The 16,281-nt window shown below is 40.7% G+C and overlaps 3 protein-coding genes across 5 annotated transcripts; 1 reads left to right on the top strand and 2 right to left on the bottom strand.

Moving 5' to 3' along the window:
* On the top strand, positions 1-816 carry LOC131773840 (histone-lysine N-methyltransferase SETMAR-like). The gene is given in 2 exon segments (XM_066161723.1): positions 1-391; positions 394-816. Coding segments are annotated over 2 exon segments (705 nt in total). The 3' UTR covers positions 708-816.
* A 365-nt stretch (positions 817-1,181) lies between these two features.
* On the bottom strand, positions 1,182-9,357 carry LOC131773821 (zinc metalloproteinase nas-6-like). 3 transcript variants are annotated; one of them, XM_066161008.1, is made up of 8 exons: positions 7,005-7,403; positions 5,927-6,067; positions 4,441-4,587; positions 4,194-4,311; positions 3,810-3,985; positions 2,872-3,138; positions 2,208-2,339; positions 1,184-1,587 (listed from the first exon to the last, which is right to left on the bottom strand). In XM_066161008.1, exons 2-8 carry the CDS (start codon positions 6,042-6,044, stop codon positions 1,544-1,546), a joined length of 1,002 nt encoding a protein of 333 aa, XP_066017105.1. In that variant the 5' UTR covers positions 6,045-6,067; positions 7,005-7,403; the 3' UTR covers positions 1,184-1,543. The 3 variants fall into 3 exon arrangements, with proteins under 3 accessions (XP_066017106.1, XP_066017105.1, XP_058945760.1); XM_059089777.2 differs by lacking the exon at positions 7,005-7,403 and adding an exon at positions 9,199-9,357 and having other exon boundaries at positions 1,186-1,587; XM_066161009.1 differs by lacking the exons at positions 5,927-6,067; positions 7,005-7,403 and adding an exon at positions 9,199-9,354 and having other exon boundaries at positions 1,182-1,587.
* Positions 9,358-10,056: 699 nt separating this feature from the next.
* Positions 10,057-16,251, bottom strand: LOC131773865 (uncharacterized). The gene is given in 11 exon segments (XM_059089833.2): positions 10,057-10,600; positions 11,426-13,370; positions 13,373-13,427; positions 13,429-14,078; positions 14,081-14,260; positions 14,263-14,553; positions 14,556-15,080; positions 15,083-15,106; positions 15,109-15,393; positions 15,396-15,500; positions 15,503-16,251. Coding segments are annotated over 10 exon segments (4,098 nt in total). The 5' UTR covers positions 15,546-16,251; the 3' UTR covers positions 10,057-10,600; positions 11,426-11,430.
* Positions 16,252-16,281: the final 30 nt, after the last annotated feature.

Consider the following 16,281-nt stretch of genomic DNA (forward strand, 5'->3'; position numbering starts at 1 on the left):
ATGAAAAATTACTTTCGGGTTAGTAGATATACATCAAGTTTTATTTTTGGGGACGTACTGTCGATAGAGTTTCGCCAACCCGTGTTTGAGTGCAACAGTGGCGGTTCTTGCTCCAAATCTTGTCAGAACAGAGTGGTTCAGAATGGACAACATCTTCAACTTCAAGTCTTTAAAACCAAACTCAAAGGATGGGACTTGAGGACTTTGGAAAACATGAAAAATTTTACTTTTGTGTGTGAATATGCTGGTGAACTTATTTCAATCAAAGAGGCTAAAACGCGTGCGCAGGAACTGACTCATGAAACCGGAAATTACTTGATTGTTCTCAGAGAACACAGTTCGAATGACAACCAAATTCTAAGAACTCATGTTGATGCTCGTTTCCATGGTGGCACGTCAATCATTCATGCAACCCTAATCTGATAATGGTACCAGTGAGAGTTGATTCCATTGTTCCACAACTGGCTCTCTTTGCAGCCAGAAATATAGACATTGGAGAGGAACTCTCTGACTGTTCAGGAGAATTTGATCACTGGCACTCACATGAAATAAAAGTTGAACAGCATGAATTGAAATCTCTGCAAAAACGGGGCAAGGAGCGAAAAAGTTGTCAATGTGGTGCACTAAACTGCAGAGGCTATCTTCCCTTTGATTCTTCTCTGTATTCCTCTGAGAGCCACCTGCCAATCAGACCACTGAATAGCTAACTGCAGGCAGGCACATGGGAAGATTGGAATCAATAAACCTCTACAGCTGGTAAGCTTCAGTCACCAAACTGGATAAGTCAATGAAGAAAGAATGGAGAAATTCTGTCAGACTGAGTGATGTACAAAAAAGATTAGTCGAGGTACTGTAAGTGACTATTGCCCTACTGATTGCAAATAAATCAAACATGTTACAAACTTTTTTTTTTCTTTGAAAAAGTTGAGAATTTATTTGAAAGCCAGGCTTCAAAAACTCCCGTAAAAGTAAACCTTTTTTTTCATAGAATGAATATAACAACAAGTCACAGGGGGAGAATAATAATGAAAAAATATAGAGATGTCTTTTAATGCTGTACAAATAAGCCCATGATTATGTTGCAGAGAAGTTCATCTTATATCATTTCTGCAGCTCTACTACAAAGAACCAGGAACCAAAAATTAATTAATTGAGCTCAAGTACGCTGAAATGTTCTTGATGTGTTGTTTATTTATTTATTTATTTATTTTTCAACGAAAGACAATCACTAAAACTCTGCTGGTATGGTTGGTTCTTATTTTCTCGAGTATAATTTTTGCTAGATATACAGTGCTGATGACGTTTCAGACATTCTGTGATTGGGCCAGGAAACTCGCGCCAACCTCTCGACCAATCAGACGCAAAACCAAAACTAATCGCGCTTGCGTCTCTCGCGTTTCCCGCGCGTCAGGCATTTTTTTTGTTTTTCCTTTGCGTTCTCCAGGGCTCCTTGTGGTAGTTTCTTTTTTCTGTTCGACTGTGGTGATCACTTTGAGTTAGTTTCACGACACCTAATGGAAATGCACTCTAACCAGTGAGCCTTTCACTTTGTGTCATTTTCTCCTTTCCATATATTCAGCCTTTTATCTGTGAGTGAAAAGAATTGAGAAAAAAAGAATAAGCTTAGCTCTACGATTTTCTTATTGAAGTACATGAACTTCTAAAATTCAGTGGGGTTAATTGTCAGTTAGAAACTTTCTGGAACTTGCGGGAGAAATGTTTATATTTCCTAAATCAAAAGTGATTTTTCGACTGAGGAAATAATCAGACAAGTTTTTTTCCGCGTATTTTGAAACAGGATAGAAAGATTTTATTCATTTTCTTAGGAGCGAGGGACAGAAAACAACAGCAAAAAAGGGTTTGTCTCTCTGGAGAGAATTTAATCCCAGGCCTCTGGATCTCGTGAGCGTAATTTCGTGATTCGATGCTCCACAACTGAGCTTTATAGAATTCGATACTGAGTCAGGCTTTTACTTTGTATGTGGTAAGCTTTAAAACAGCTTGATAAATCTGCAATTGCAACTCCATGCGGTCGACGAAGTCCTAGATTGTCTCATACTGGTTGTTAAAGCCATCAGCTTTGGCAATATCGACAAAGGAAGATGAGTTCTCCTTGAAAAGGCAGTACACTGAAAACACAAATTAAGGATTGTTCACAAGCTATAATTAGACGATATTTGATAGGGTAAAACTGCAATTCAGCTCACCAGGCGACTCTGTTTTACAGAAGCCACAGGAATAGGGACACCACTTTTTCATGAACGACTTCCAATGTTGGCAATATCCATCGTAAGATGCGAAATATTTACATCTGTTTTGATAGACATCAAGGCATTTACCTGGAAGAGAAATGACCCGTCAACTCTCTTTCTAATAAGAGGGCATTTTATTTCAGTGTCGTAAAATTAAAACCACAACTTATCCTTACGGCCAATCAGAACAAAGGAAAATATCGGAAGAAGCCAATGAGAACACGGAGTAAAAACAAGTAAACCGCCTGAAGCGCGGGAAAACGCGGTTGATGAAATGTCTAAGACCTAATTTTGATTGGTGGAGAGGGTGGAGCGTGTTTCTTGAGCCAATTAGAGAGCAAAGTTAAAATAAAACCAACGCTATCCAGGGTTACTCTGTATACTCAATTGAACAGAATATTTCATACAGGGGACAGCAAACATTGTAATTTCTGTTGGATCCGTCCCACTACGACTGTTTATTGTACAAATTAGCGAACAATATACAGACTAAATTTTGGTACATTATATATATATTTTTTTTTGCGGCAACGATGAGTCGGATAGCTGAAAGAGAGGAGAGTTAGCTCGTGCAGTGTAGTTAAATCCTGTCGGACAGCATAAAAAAAAACGCTCTTACTCTCTGGTGATCTCTCCTTCTTCTTGTCTTTTGGTTTCTTATCCCCAGCCTTGCAGGGGTAACTCTTTAACAGCTGTTTTATGTCAATTTTGCTAAAATCATCCATATTCCCCAAGGATCTGGTAGGATCCGCTAAAGACTCCAGTGTGTTTTGGCCGTTTTTGCTGAAAGCTTGGTTGTCGTAGTGCATAAGACTGTCGAAGTCGTACGGTTCTCCGACACTGTCGAGTCGTTCAGGACCGTAACTTTCGAAATTCTTTTCGAATCCTTCGAGAAATGAAACCCACACATCATTAGAATTTAACAGATGGATGCTGACGCCATGGGAATCTGGACAAGCAACCTCTCTTGTGTCACAACGTATCCACTTGGTCTTTAAAATTCCAGTTAATACCCTTCCCTCCCCCCCCAGTCTTTTCATTAGGATGCCCCCATAAATAACTAAGTAAATAATGCTTAAGGTGTCAGATGTCAGATTATTGCTGTATGTTAACCGTTTCACAGTCTATATTCCAGTTCTTTGCATTGTCATTTCGTATTATTTTAGCTCTGAGAATTTGTAGTGAAGTCAAGGATAACCCTCCGGTTGATATTCATCAACGTCGTGATTGAAAATACATGGATATAGAGAATAGAAGTTCTTTCTTGGTCAGTGGTAAGAGTGAAAGGGTTGATTCAACGTTGAACGGAGCTAGTAAACTGGGTCGAGTACATCAAGTCGAGGCTAACGCTAATTTTTTTTTCCCAAGGTGTACACTGTGACTTGGTGTAAAAACCATTAACATCGACAACAAAAATGCGTCAAAACAATAAGCTTGTCATTTCACGTCATTCTTTCTGCGTTGTTTACCAGTAGCAAGCCTCGACATTCGTGCCCAACACCTACGTTTCCTGGAACGGCCCAAAACATATTAAACTTGGTTTATTTACGAAAATACCTGGCTCAATGTTCCACCATAGAACCATGATATAGTCGTCCCTGTCAGTGCGAGAGTGTTCGTGAAAGAATCCCAGAGCATGCATGATCTCGTGCAGGACTGTTCCCTTATATTCGCATCCTTCACCGACAGAGAGTCGCTGCTTTCCACCCTGACGGCCAATGGCTGAGAAGCAGCTAAAACGTGGAGAAATTGTACGAATTAGCTTAAGGAAAAACGCTCTGCGATTTCGTATCAAGGGGTCTGGGTTCGAGCCTAGGTGGCAGTCATTGTGTTAATTTTTCTAAGACTTGTAGCTTTGAGTCATAGCCCAGAATTATGTCAGTTGGGAAACTTTGATTTTGCAATTATTTGCCTCAAGAAGTCTGTAGAAATGTGTCTAACCCGTAACTTCCTTGGAATTCCAGATAGTCCTGTTCGTTGGTGTGAAGGACGAATTTTACACAAGTCCTTCTGTGGAACTCGCGTATAGCTACCTTAATTGCCTTGATAGCTTCTTTACCTGAAAAAAAAGCAGGTTAAAGGAAATTAGGACAACCTCGACTATTAGGCCGACTCTTCGGAGGCGCGGCCACTCAGTCTTCGTAGTTGACTGCCGCTATCTGACGCAGCATGACATAAAGACACTTACTTAGGCTAGAATCTAATTTGTATGGCACTACGCCATCCGGCCATCTTTTGATCTTGTTGCTAACAATGTCACGTCTGGTCCTTGAGTTGCCCGCATTCATAACACGTCTGAGAGGTTCGGTCACTAATATGTCACCTTCTATTATCTCTGAGTAGTGAGAAAAAAAAAAAAACAGGGTTTAGTATTTCACCGGTGAATTGTCTGAGGTCGGTGAGGCAGCGAAGCAAATACTCGCTTATGTTGCGCTAAAAACTTGACTTCATGTCCCTCAAAATCTGTCCCTGACTTTTGAAGTCTTTTTCGATTTGGTTCATGAAATATGAGCAGATGCAGCTGGAGTCAATAAAACAATCAGAATTATAGCATTGACATTCCGCCAGCGGCGTCAAACGCGGAAAACGCGTTCATTCAGAAGAATCTTATGTTTTCTTTTGCGTGTTGATTCTCTCACTCCTTTTAAGAATGTTTATCTTTTTAATTTTTTTTATATTTGTAACTCATCGTTGTTGTAAACTCCTTCATCAATTTCTCTTCGGATCTTGCTTTTTTGTTTTTCGAGGTGAACAATGGAAGATACAGTTTCTGAATTTAATCAGTACCCTCTGCTGATCAAATTGAAAAGTAATATCTTGTGTAAGACAAATTAGTCATTTCAGAACAAATGTCCAATATAAACATGTCTCTTGAAAATGCCGATATTGCCCACTGTTATTATACGGTTGTATCGAGCAGTAAAATTTTAGGCAATAGGAAGTTCTAGTTGTATATAGCTGAGACTGACATCCTTCAAAGTGAATGCGTGTGTTGAAAGGTCACCGCAATAAATGTCGAGAAGACACACAAGTTACTAATGACCAAGGGCTATCTTTCGGAAGTTTGGAGTCAGATTCCACACAAATCCATCAGAAACTAAGTGGTTTACGGGGGTGACAGATTAAAATTGGTCTCACTACTAAATTTGACAGCGGAGTTGTTCAACACGCTAGAAGTACTTCCGAAAGAAAACCATACGCGAATGGCGTGATATGATGAGGTACTACATTAATTAGTGGCCTAAAAAAAAAAAAAACAAAAAAAACAAGAACTCCAGTGCATAACAAAACTATCGAGACTGATGAGTGATGTGTGGAACAAATTGAGATGTCTCGACTTTTAGTCATGAAGGCTTAAAAACGCAGCAAATATATGATGGTCGTTTTATTTTTTGCTGGTCATTCTCACTGAAAAAGTTGTTCTAATGTGCTATTTCGTTTACTCGATATCTTTGAAGAATATCTGCGGTGCTAAAAGAACTATGATGAATTAAAACTGCAGGCTTCTCACGTACTCATAGTTCAGTGATACCCTTGACGATTCACTTGTAAGGAGTATAGTAAGTATGTAAATCCTTAACACCAAAATCGCATTAAAAGAAAGCAAAATTTCCTACCGAGTAAATTAGGAAGGCTAGACGTTGCTCAATATTACAAATGATGCATCATCTTACCATCTTCGCTCTTGAAATTTCGTTGACTCGGGGCAGCATGTGCTGTGTTCGGGAATTGTATCATTTCTGTTGTCAAAAGTGTGGCCAAAACGTAAATTATAAGAGTTTTCATCTTCATGTTCCGATGCGTCTAAGTTTTCCCTGTTGTGAAAACAAAGATTGATACTTTATTTATGGAACTGAGTTCACCGCAGATTTGCATATTAGATTGTCTACAGCAATAACTGATATCGCAATATTGCATACTTGCGTTGACAATAAACTACAAGTTGATAAGAGAGGGCTTTGTTGTGTAATGGAGGCCTCGCTTCAATACATTTATTTAACAACAAATCTCGTATTACACGGTTGAATACCAACGCTACTGCGTCCCGGTGAACTGATTAATTGACTCAATTGTTTATTAAGTTCGGGAATCTAATATTGTGCCGGCTTAAATCAGACGTAAAGTTTGGCGGTTCTCAATTAGACGCCGTCGTCATTCATACCTGAGAGGTCAAGACTGACAGCGCGTGCTAGCGGCAACAATGATAGTTGACTTTCGGCAGCTGCCTGGCAACTGCAAGCATGTAAATGTACGAAAGTACACTGGAGAGTAAAAGAAAGCTCTTCAAGGTTCAATTTTACTTGAAATTAGATGTTGCGAACACCTTTAATAACCATATCTGAATTACGTATCAAGTATGACTCATGTTTGTATTGTCGTATCGTGCCTGCTCTATGTCCTTTCTTAGAATGCAACCGGAATAGCGAATGCTACAAATCATATTTCACTGCAACGCATGAAGAGGAGCATTGAAATTTTCAAGACATTCGAATAGGAACCATCAAGTTGCTTGGGCATAATAATAATCTCGAGGATCACCTTCCTGTGTTTAGATTTGGAAATATGTTCACGTGCAATCAGCCTTACCAATTCTTTGGAGCTATCAGTCGCCTCTTGAAATTAATAATTGCCCCAGACCCTCTGCAATTAATTTTACTGATAGCTGCGTCTGATTCTTTTTTGTTTTTTCCACGTTTAAATCCAAGAACTACTCTTAACAGAGCGAGCTATAATGTCATTATTTCAACGTACCTTAAAGGGTTCTGTATAGTACTCTACGCTGAGCTTGTAATCAGTTTCCAAACTTCCGCCAGTCGCAAAGGCTATGAGTTGTTTGTTATATATTTCAGACAGAAATAAGCCTAGGATATTGTCAGGCGGTGTGCTACAATAAACTACAAATAGGTTCCTTTTTTGTCTGTTTTAGAACATTTGCTGTCGGTTCAGTTCGCAGCCTTATTTGGTATTCTGAGGATTTCCTCGGGTCAGCGACAGTGGACGGAAATCCAAGTCTAAGAAGTTCTGCGTGAGCTTGCTTACTTAACTTTTAGACCATTTTGATCTGAAAATCCGATTGGGTTAAGAATCCTTAACTCATCGAACGTAACGATCGCTGGTAGATAAAAACTGTTTATCCGTCTCGCATTATAGCTCAGGCTTTGTTCAGTATCTAGACTATCTAGATTGTAAGGATAGAAAACCGCAGGCTGATGCAGGGTCATTCAGCGGTGTACCGGCTTTTCCGGTGACAACTCAGTGGGGGAGGTCATTATTGGCAAAAAAAGCAAGTGGCTTTTCTTCTCACTTTTCTTTGCTGAAGTGGCCAATTATGATGAGTTTACTCTCATGGGACTCTTTCAGCATAAGCAGTTGATTTTCAATTGTCGCTTTCGACCTAACGTGTGTTACTTACGGACAACTTGATAACTTTGACCCGAGTTGTACAGCGCTGGTGGGAATATCCTTCCTGTGGTTTCATAAGCCGATCAGTACTTCATGAAAAGATTTTTCTCAGAATATGTTCTTGTGTATCGTCGGTAATGACTGTAGGGGAAAGGAACGAAATGAAAGGTATCTTGCAAATGCCGTGGTAAAACCTGACCCACTGACCAATCCTAATATAGAGCCGAACGTCGCATTCAAAGATACCTAGATGTTTAACATCAAATTTATCTGGCACAACATTAGGCATGGAGCTTGCCTAGTGTTACGTATTTCAGTTCAAAATCATATGTCACAGTTTTCCGACTCGAAGTTGCTTGCAGAGCATAATTTTTTTAAAAACCTGCTGTCTGGCGTTCTCTTTACGGGGAGGAGCGATGGTGTGACAGGGTTTCAGTCCTTCCCGCCAACTCCGCTTCGTGATCGCGGTCCCTCAAAATGGCAACGACTCATCACAGGCTAAATTCTTCTCAGTACACGTCAGAAAGGTGACTGTAGTCGTCTGGTTAGAATTTTTACGAGTAATTACCGAAGAGATACCTTCATAGATGAAGCTTACTTAAGGCAAAAGTAAAAAGATATTAAGTTCATTTTGGTGACAGCGTTCTTTCGTTGTAGACATTTCTACAACACTGCTTCTTTTCCAACAAATAAACTTTGGAGACATGAGCTTCCATTGCTAAGAATCTTTGGTATACTCATCAGTGAAACTCCAGAGACTTTGGGGTGGAAGCGGAAGTGTGAATCACTGATGAATCGTAACGGTAAATTTGAAGAAATTATGGATTTTCGCTCGGTGGTTAAAGCTTGGTAATTATGAAACACGAGATATGGTTAGAAAATGGATTATAAATATCACAAATAAAATCTAAGAATAATAAATGATTGGGCTAAAAAAAAGGCAAGCATCACGAATCTTGAAAGTCAAATGATTCCACTCCCGTCCCCGAAGACGATGTGGACATCGTACTCTTGGATCGCCAACAGATGTTTCGATAACAGCAAGATAACAGATTCATTTGTTAAACTGACAGCACAACTTTCCTCGCGCTATGGCAGACGACTCAAGGACTCTCTATATCACATCTGCACTTAGATTTTTCAAATTTTAAATGATGCAAGTCATGTGGTTATTGAAATTTCCTTTGCCTGCTTTCACACGCTGCTGTTCAAAAAGTATTTGCCACAAATGTTTATAGGTATACTAGAAGTTTGGTTCTGTGAAGACATTTGTTTCTTTAAGTTGACGTCATCTCATAAGAAACACACTTGACATCATCTTTATGAACAGAAACTTTGCTCTCTTACACTGAGCCTGTTTCTTGGCTACAAATTACGCTTAAATTCTAAATCTACGACTGTAAAGAGACGACGCACTTCGAGGCTTTTAGCACCACATTAATGCCATACCAGTGTGCTTTTTTTTGTCCCTATTTTTCACGATTAGCACCGATCATATATTTGCGAAAACTGAAGCTACGCAAAAACACGATAATTCTCTCACCTCTGTGATGAATCTTTCTCTGCTAGCCGGAGGACTTAAATAATGCCTTCCCTGACTGTTTGATCTAGAAGTGGTATATGTCTTGATGTTCGTGGTACTTTCTTGATCAGCAGATGGCGTGCGAACTTTGCAGGAAAAGCTTTTAGGTAATCTGACATATCCGCTTTAACAATTTCACTGCCTATCAAAGTGCCACTCACAACTGACATTTTTTTTTAGCGTTACACCGGAAATTGGAGAAACGTGTGAAAATTTGCTGTAGTGAACTTTGACTTCAAAGTGATTGTGAAACATCCTGTGAGTGACACATATTGCTTTGGTTTAGATTAGATTTCAAGTTCAATTTTTTAATATTGATGGGGGGCCTTAATTTTACACATAATCTTAAACAGTTTGCCATTAAAAGTGAAATCCAAGTTTAGGCCTCGAGCTCGACGAAATGAATCCCGGCTGAAATGTATTGAAACTCAACCAGGGTACATTTCTTCGCCCGAAGCGTTTTTTTATGTTTTGAAGGGCGGGGAGCGGGGGAGGGGAGCGGAGGGAGGGGAGTGGGGAGAGGGGAGCGGGGGGAGGGAAGAGGGGAGCGGGAAGAGGGGGGGGGCGGGGCGCGGGAGATGTCTAAACGGCAAGCATTGCGTAATGATTACTGAACGAAGTCTTCAGGGTAAGGAGGGAACCAAACACAGGAAAGGTAAATTAAGTTATCCCTGAAGGAGTACGAAAAATATAAATTTAGAGATAACGAAAGAGTTGTACTATGTACATAGGAATGCCGAAAAAGAGCCCCCTGATCATAGATCAACCAGTCAAAGTTTAAAAAAACAATCATAAAAGAGGAAATTGTTATTTTGATAAAGTAGAGATTTTAATAAACCAACCTAACAGTACAAGTCAAATATCTTAGATAAAGGAAAACCTAGCTTCAGGTGGAGGAAAAATTGCTTGCTAAATCCTTACCTAACTTGTTAAATGCCAGTTAAACTTAGTGGGTTCGTGTAATTACGGATTCAAATCAATCATCGAAATTTATAGATTGACTACACAAGGGCCTAATGAAAGTTCTGGTGAGTCTCGTCATCATAATAACAATTTATAATTAACCTCAATATAAAAGCTTTGTCTGTAACTGTGTCACGCTTGCTATAATAGATCGCTGATTGAAAATGAAATCATTCTAATCACCCTAGTTTTTTAGCGTGAAATCATAATTTTAGGGGAAAAAAAAGCATTAAGAGTCCTCGATACAACAAAAGCATTAGCACAATATTAGAGAGTCAAACGTCACATTGGTTTTGGTCAGGGATGATTATTTTTCAACTACGATAGAAACTATTCAAATCTTTGTTGCACATCATTGACTCGTCTGCTTCTAAATTCGTAGCTAAGTACAATTTCACCTCTGGCAACAAAAAGGGAAACAAAGGAGGAAATCAAAATTAGTATAGATATTTCACCAGATGTCTAAATTGTCTCGATGGAAAAAAGTTTCAGGCTTCCGAACCAAAAGGCAAAAATATTGAAGGTAATTATGTAGTGATACTGCTACTACGCAAGAATCCTACTGTAACTGCTTCCGCAGATAGAAATTAAACAGCAAATTTCAAGCTCGATCGTCACATAAACGAACAAAGATTCGAACCTCAGACTTTCCATTTTAAGGGGCGTTACTTTGCTACTGAGCCACACGGAGCTCTTTTGTGAGGTATGAGATACGTTACAAGTAAAATAATGATCTCGACAATGATTTCCAGAAGTTATGAACCATTCTTTCCACACGCTCCTAAGCACTGTTGCACCCCAGCCGCGAGGTAAGACTGATAGAGATAACTTAATTTTTTCAAGTCATCAGTTGGGAAGGGGAGGAGCGAGAAGGGGAGGCAAAGTCCGATACCAGCAAGTAAGAAAACTTTGAAGCAAGCTACGACCCAGACTGCTCATAAAGGCTCGTATGGGATAAATATCCTGCATATGAAGTACTGCGAGGATCAGAAAGGTCGAAAGCGCCGTGTGCAGTAATCAGATTTAGAGGGATGGTGAAGTTGTTCTTAATCTATAGCTCTCATGCAGGTATCCTCTTTGCCCCCGTAAAAGGTGCCTCACAGCTTTCCTCAATTCCTTTTTCTCCGCCATCTACATTGGCGCCTGTACGTATTTACAGAACGTTTGATTAAAGGGAAGTAAGTAAAGTATACGTTTTTTAAGTATCTTAGGAACTATGACGTACCTCGTCTACACTGGAAGGCTCGAGTGGGCTGTATGAAATCTTGTACCATGGTCAGTATCTGTATCTTCTCTGGTTCTTATCAGTGGAGTTTTCTCACCTGACCGATCTTCTTGTAATACGAGGCTACGCTCGAGCGGCATGAATGATACATCCTGTTGCTCAGTTACTTGATGCTCTCTTCTCTCATAGCGATACCTCTGTACTAGGCGTAGTAAATAGAAGATGTAGGGAAGTAAAGCCATCACCAGAGGGACGTATGCCAAGATCCTAACACACCACCGCAGACCAAGTTTAGTATTTTTGGAGACCTCTGTGTTGGTGGGAAGACTGAAAACTCCAATGGCACTCAGCGTCATTAAGATCACCAGGTCAGACTCGTTGATGTACAGGTTTTTCTGGGAACCCCCTGCATCTTCTCTCGGATTTTGATCTCCTTCAGCGTTGCCTTCATTTGCCACTATTTGTTGTTCTTCCATTTCGTGGCCATCCACACCCACACGAGTTAGTTCTTGTGGAGGGGTTGGTGTTTCATTGACGCACGGACTTGCTACTTTAGATATTTGCCTTCCTTCTGTAAAGTTACCACTCTGAGTTGTCGCTTGTGGAGCCTCGTATCCATTGCCACCATGGTTCCTTTCTGTGTAAGGCCTTATAGTTGCGATGACAAACATGAAGAAAATGCAAAAGAAAAGCAACAATGAGGTTTTCAGAGGGCTAGTGGGCATGAAAGTGCTTATTAGTAGCAGCACCAGTCGACACACAAGGTAGTAAGCCACAAAAGAGCGATATCCAGGCTTGAGACAAGCGTGCAAAGTTTCAAGTCGCAAGTTTGACTTATGCGGGTAGATTGCAAGTCTCAATGGGATGTAAATAACGAACAGCAGAAGCAAAAGAGCACCGACTACGAATATACCGTGCAAAATGCTGTCAAAGAATTCAACATTACCATCATCAAACAACACCCACCGCTCACCAACCTGGACGAAATGCAAGAGACGCAGTGCAATGTTGGTTATGTCGACATAGCACAAAACTATAATGGTGAAGAAGGCATGGTCGAATCCATTCTCTATACGTGCTTTGAATGAGGCAGAGAAGAACTCCAGCCAGCTCACAACTGCGTTTCGACAGAAACAGCCACAACAACAGCGCTCTCTGTCGTTCAGTCTATTAATAAGCCTGTCCAACCCCTTGCTCCAAGTTTTAATCAACACCCGTCTTAACAAAGGCAAAATCAGAAGTATTTCAGCGATTGGAAAGAGAGCCGATATGGCCAGCTTGTCAACATTGCTTAAACCAGCCGCAAAACAAACGCCCCGTCCACCTCCAAGTTGAAAGTTAGTCAGTCCGATGAGAAATTCAATAATAGGATCGAAAGTAAACCCTTCTGGAGTGAGTTTTTTCATGATTTGGTATGAGTACAAACAAGCATTTAGGTGTCCCCCTGACAGGTTCGGATTAACCAGCAACACGAAGCAAGTAACTATGATGAGGGCTATTACATAGAGAGAAATCATCCATAGCCATTTATCAGAGCAATCGGATGAGCATTGTTCGCTGGCAAACATGATACTGTAATCACGCTTGCATTGGCCACAAAGTACACTCGTCTGGTTTCTGCCATCTTTGCATAAGGTTCTGGGTATGTACTGGTATTCGCCGGGAAATATGGACTTCAGAGTGGTACAGTATCCGTCGGGGCAGAGATATGTTGTGAAATCATCGCCCACTTTCCCAGCCCAATATCCTTTCTTCAGGTAAACAGTCTTTTTGTCATGTAAGTCACACCGTGCTATTCCTGGAGATTTCATGCAAACGCAATTCTGAGTGGTTTTGTTATAAGAGAAGCCTGCGTGGCAACTCTGCAGAAAGACGTTTACGATTCTATCCTGTAATAGTTCTCTTGCCATGTAGTGCATAACCACCGTGAACACACTCCCGGCTCTCCAGTCAGACTCAGAGAGGATATTTGTACGTCAGCTAGAAAGACCGTGGAGGTAGTTTCCAAGTTTAACTGCTGGTGCTTTTTCGGGAACATGGATATCAATGTCCACAATTCCAACGACGGTGTTCCCTATCTCGTCGACTAACTCGACTCTTGCGTTGAATATTTCTCCTGGAGCAACTTCCCAATCTTTCGGATCAAAGAGTAGGTCTACAGCATCAGTTGTTACTTCGTTCTTTCTCGAGGAAATCTTACCATCTAAAGTTTTGAAATGGATGAATTTCCATTTCAGCACTGTGTTGTCTTGCCGAGACTCACCAGGCCGCCGACAGTTTTTAAGAGTTGTTGCGTATATTGAGTTTCCTTTTCTGTCATCAACTGCTTCATTGCCTTGAAAAATTACAGAAGTATTCCAGTATTGAAAGTCTCGTGCGTCTTCGTATCCAAAAAAGCAATCATGAATGTCCACACCAGTTGCGTTGAAAGCCACCATTGGAGATCCAGCAGTTTCAATGTACATTGCTCCTCCTTTGTGGTCACACGAATTGTTGTAAAAAGATAAGGTCGAATTCTTCTGAAAAATAATTTTTGAATAGCCACGCATTGCCAAGGCCCCTCCTCTGTAACCATGATTATTGATAAAATTGACATGATCGCTTATCTTTGTCACCGACCCATCCAAGGACAATGCCGTGTTCGTATTGTTTATAACAAAGTTTTCCCTCGGAAGTTAAGGATTACCCCATCACTGTACAATGCACCTTCGCCTATCATAACACCTTCATCTAAAACGTCAACTTGGTTCCCTGCAAACGTGCAGTCTTTGAAGCTGATCGAGATTGGAATTCCCGAATCAACCTGGACTTCCTGTTTTCTGTCAAGCATGACGCTATTGCGGATCCCACTGTTGCTTGGTTGTCTCGCCAGATACAAAGGTTGAACATCCCCAAAAAGTGAGTCTCCGTATTGGAAGAGCCCCATATAGATCTTCCATACAGTGACACACCACCTCCCCAAATGGCTGTGTTGTTTGTGAATACACAGTTCTTATCAAAGATAAATGTATTCATAGTGTCCACTGTGGCCCGTGTTTGTAAATTGCCAATCCGAACTCCCCCGCCGGCGAGTCTCCCAAAATTGTCATGAAATGAAGTGTTCGTTATCATGAAACGATTCTTTTCACTTGATCTCTTATTTCAACGTTAAGAGCTCCTCCCCATACAGCCCTATTATCAGTAAATGAGCAAGACTTAATTTGAATATTGCAGCCGCTGGCATTGCCTTTGAAATTTATCGCCAATCCTGCACCTAAGCTAAATTCTGATCGACCGGGATCCTTCTTCTGATCATAGATACTACTAATATTCCATCCGATCGCCTCATTTCCGAGAAATGTGCAGCTCGAGAAGATGTAGCTGTTTTTGTGTTGGAACGATTCTTGTTGGCTCGGTGTGACGTTTAAGACATTGTATTCGTACACGCTAAGAGTCAAAATAACCCCACCTCCTGAAAGCACATATTCATCTCCAATGAATGGGGCTTGTAGCGGCCTGTTGGTCTCATTATAGTTTGCGCCTTTATTGTCGGTGAATGCACAGTTCGTTAAGTTCAAAATGCCTCCAACATTGAAGAAGTTTATTCCAACCCCAGGCGAGTTTGACACCTCAACATTGGTGAACCACGCGTTTCTACAATATCGAAAGTCTAAACGGTCCTAAACAGAACACCTCGGTTACCGGTCCGATGGGAACCGACTCGTTTGCTCCCGCGGTACTTTCTCGCCATCCACCACAACTGTGCAGCTGTACTCTTTCGAATATAATATTTTCACAAAGAACGAACGAAATGCTTACTTCTGGCTCGCAAGTAATTCTTACCTTGCCTGATCCAAAGTCCTCGTCGCCAACAAGAGCGAAGGTATCCACGTTAGTGAGGTTGAAGCTCTTTGCCATGGTGTAATTTCCGCTTTTTACGTTGATCAACGTTGAATTAGCACCGCCAAACAAAGCTACGTCGAAAGCTTGTCGATGGACTTGCAAGGCTGATCGCGTGCACCGCATTTCAACGAGTCGTTACCATTCGGTGAGACGAAAATTTCCTTACTCCACGCTGCCGCTGAAGGCAGGAGAAGAAGAAACATAGAAAGAGACAGTTCATACAACAGGAACCCTTCATTTCCCACTCTTTGTCAACAATGAAGATCTAAATGCACCATCAGTTCTAAGAAAGGTGTTCAGACAGCTGAAAGGCGGAGCGTAAAGGATCAAGGTACAATTTAGCATAAACGTTACAAATTCGGCATTTGTAATCCGTTCTAATCTTTTCTAGCTTTGTTCCTTATTCTCATAACTATTTCTACATTTTTGGTGTTCAAATACCCTCATAATCCAACATTAAACGGCTCCTTTATAAGGAGTGAACAACTTGTATCGTACGAGCATGTAGTTGAAGTATTGTGACAATAGCGCCTTCCTAGTAATAAGGCCGGAAGTCGCGATGAAATGACAGGTTGAAAGTCACTGTTATTTACACTCAGTGAAAATATATACATATTCGCTTCTTTCTTCGTATGCGCTTTATGAGTTCAGGACCCGATTTAAAAATCTGCCAAGTAGAATGATTGGACAGCTGCCATATATTTGTGGCTAAAAGCTCTCATTTCTAGGAAATTAATGTTGTTGACAAGGCTTGATCTTTATATGTGGTCCAAAGTGATAAAGATCTTGATGTGCTACGGCTGCGTCCTCTCTGTTCATTCTAATGAAATGAGATCATGCGTATTTTAGATCTAAGGTTGACGTAACTAAGGTCGACATTTTCAGTAAAACACCCAAAAGACTGTTGTTATTTTGCCCCTGACATGTAGCTAGCTTGAAGAGGGTGACAGCCCTGAAATGTTTTAAAGAAAACC

This window comes from Pocillopora verrucosa, chromosome 14 (assembly GCF_036669915.1).
Source record: "Pocillopora verrucosa isolate sample1 chromosome 14, ASM3666991v2, whole genome shotgun sequence".
NCBI classification, from domain to species: domain Eukaryota; kingdom Metazoa; phylum Cnidaria; class Anthozoa; order Scleractinia; family Pocilloporidae; genus Pocillopora; species Pocillopora verrucosa.

What these genes read in the sequence shown, in the direction of transcription:
- LOC131773821 (XM_066161008.1), bottom strand. Translation starts at nt 6,044, where the DNA reads ATGAAGATGAAAACTCTTATAATTTACGTTTTGGCCACACTTTTGACA. An exon ending in CAAATTAGATTCTAGCCTAA is followed by an intron (nt 4,312 to 4,440) that starts GTAAGTGTCTTT and finishes CTTTTTTTTCAG; the next exon opens with GTAAAGAAGCTATCAAGGCA. An exon ending in ATGGTGGAACATTGAGCCAG is followed by an intron (nt 3,139 to 3,809) that starts GTATTTTCGTAA and finishes CATTTCTCGAAG; the next exon opens with GATTCGAAAAGAATTTCGAA.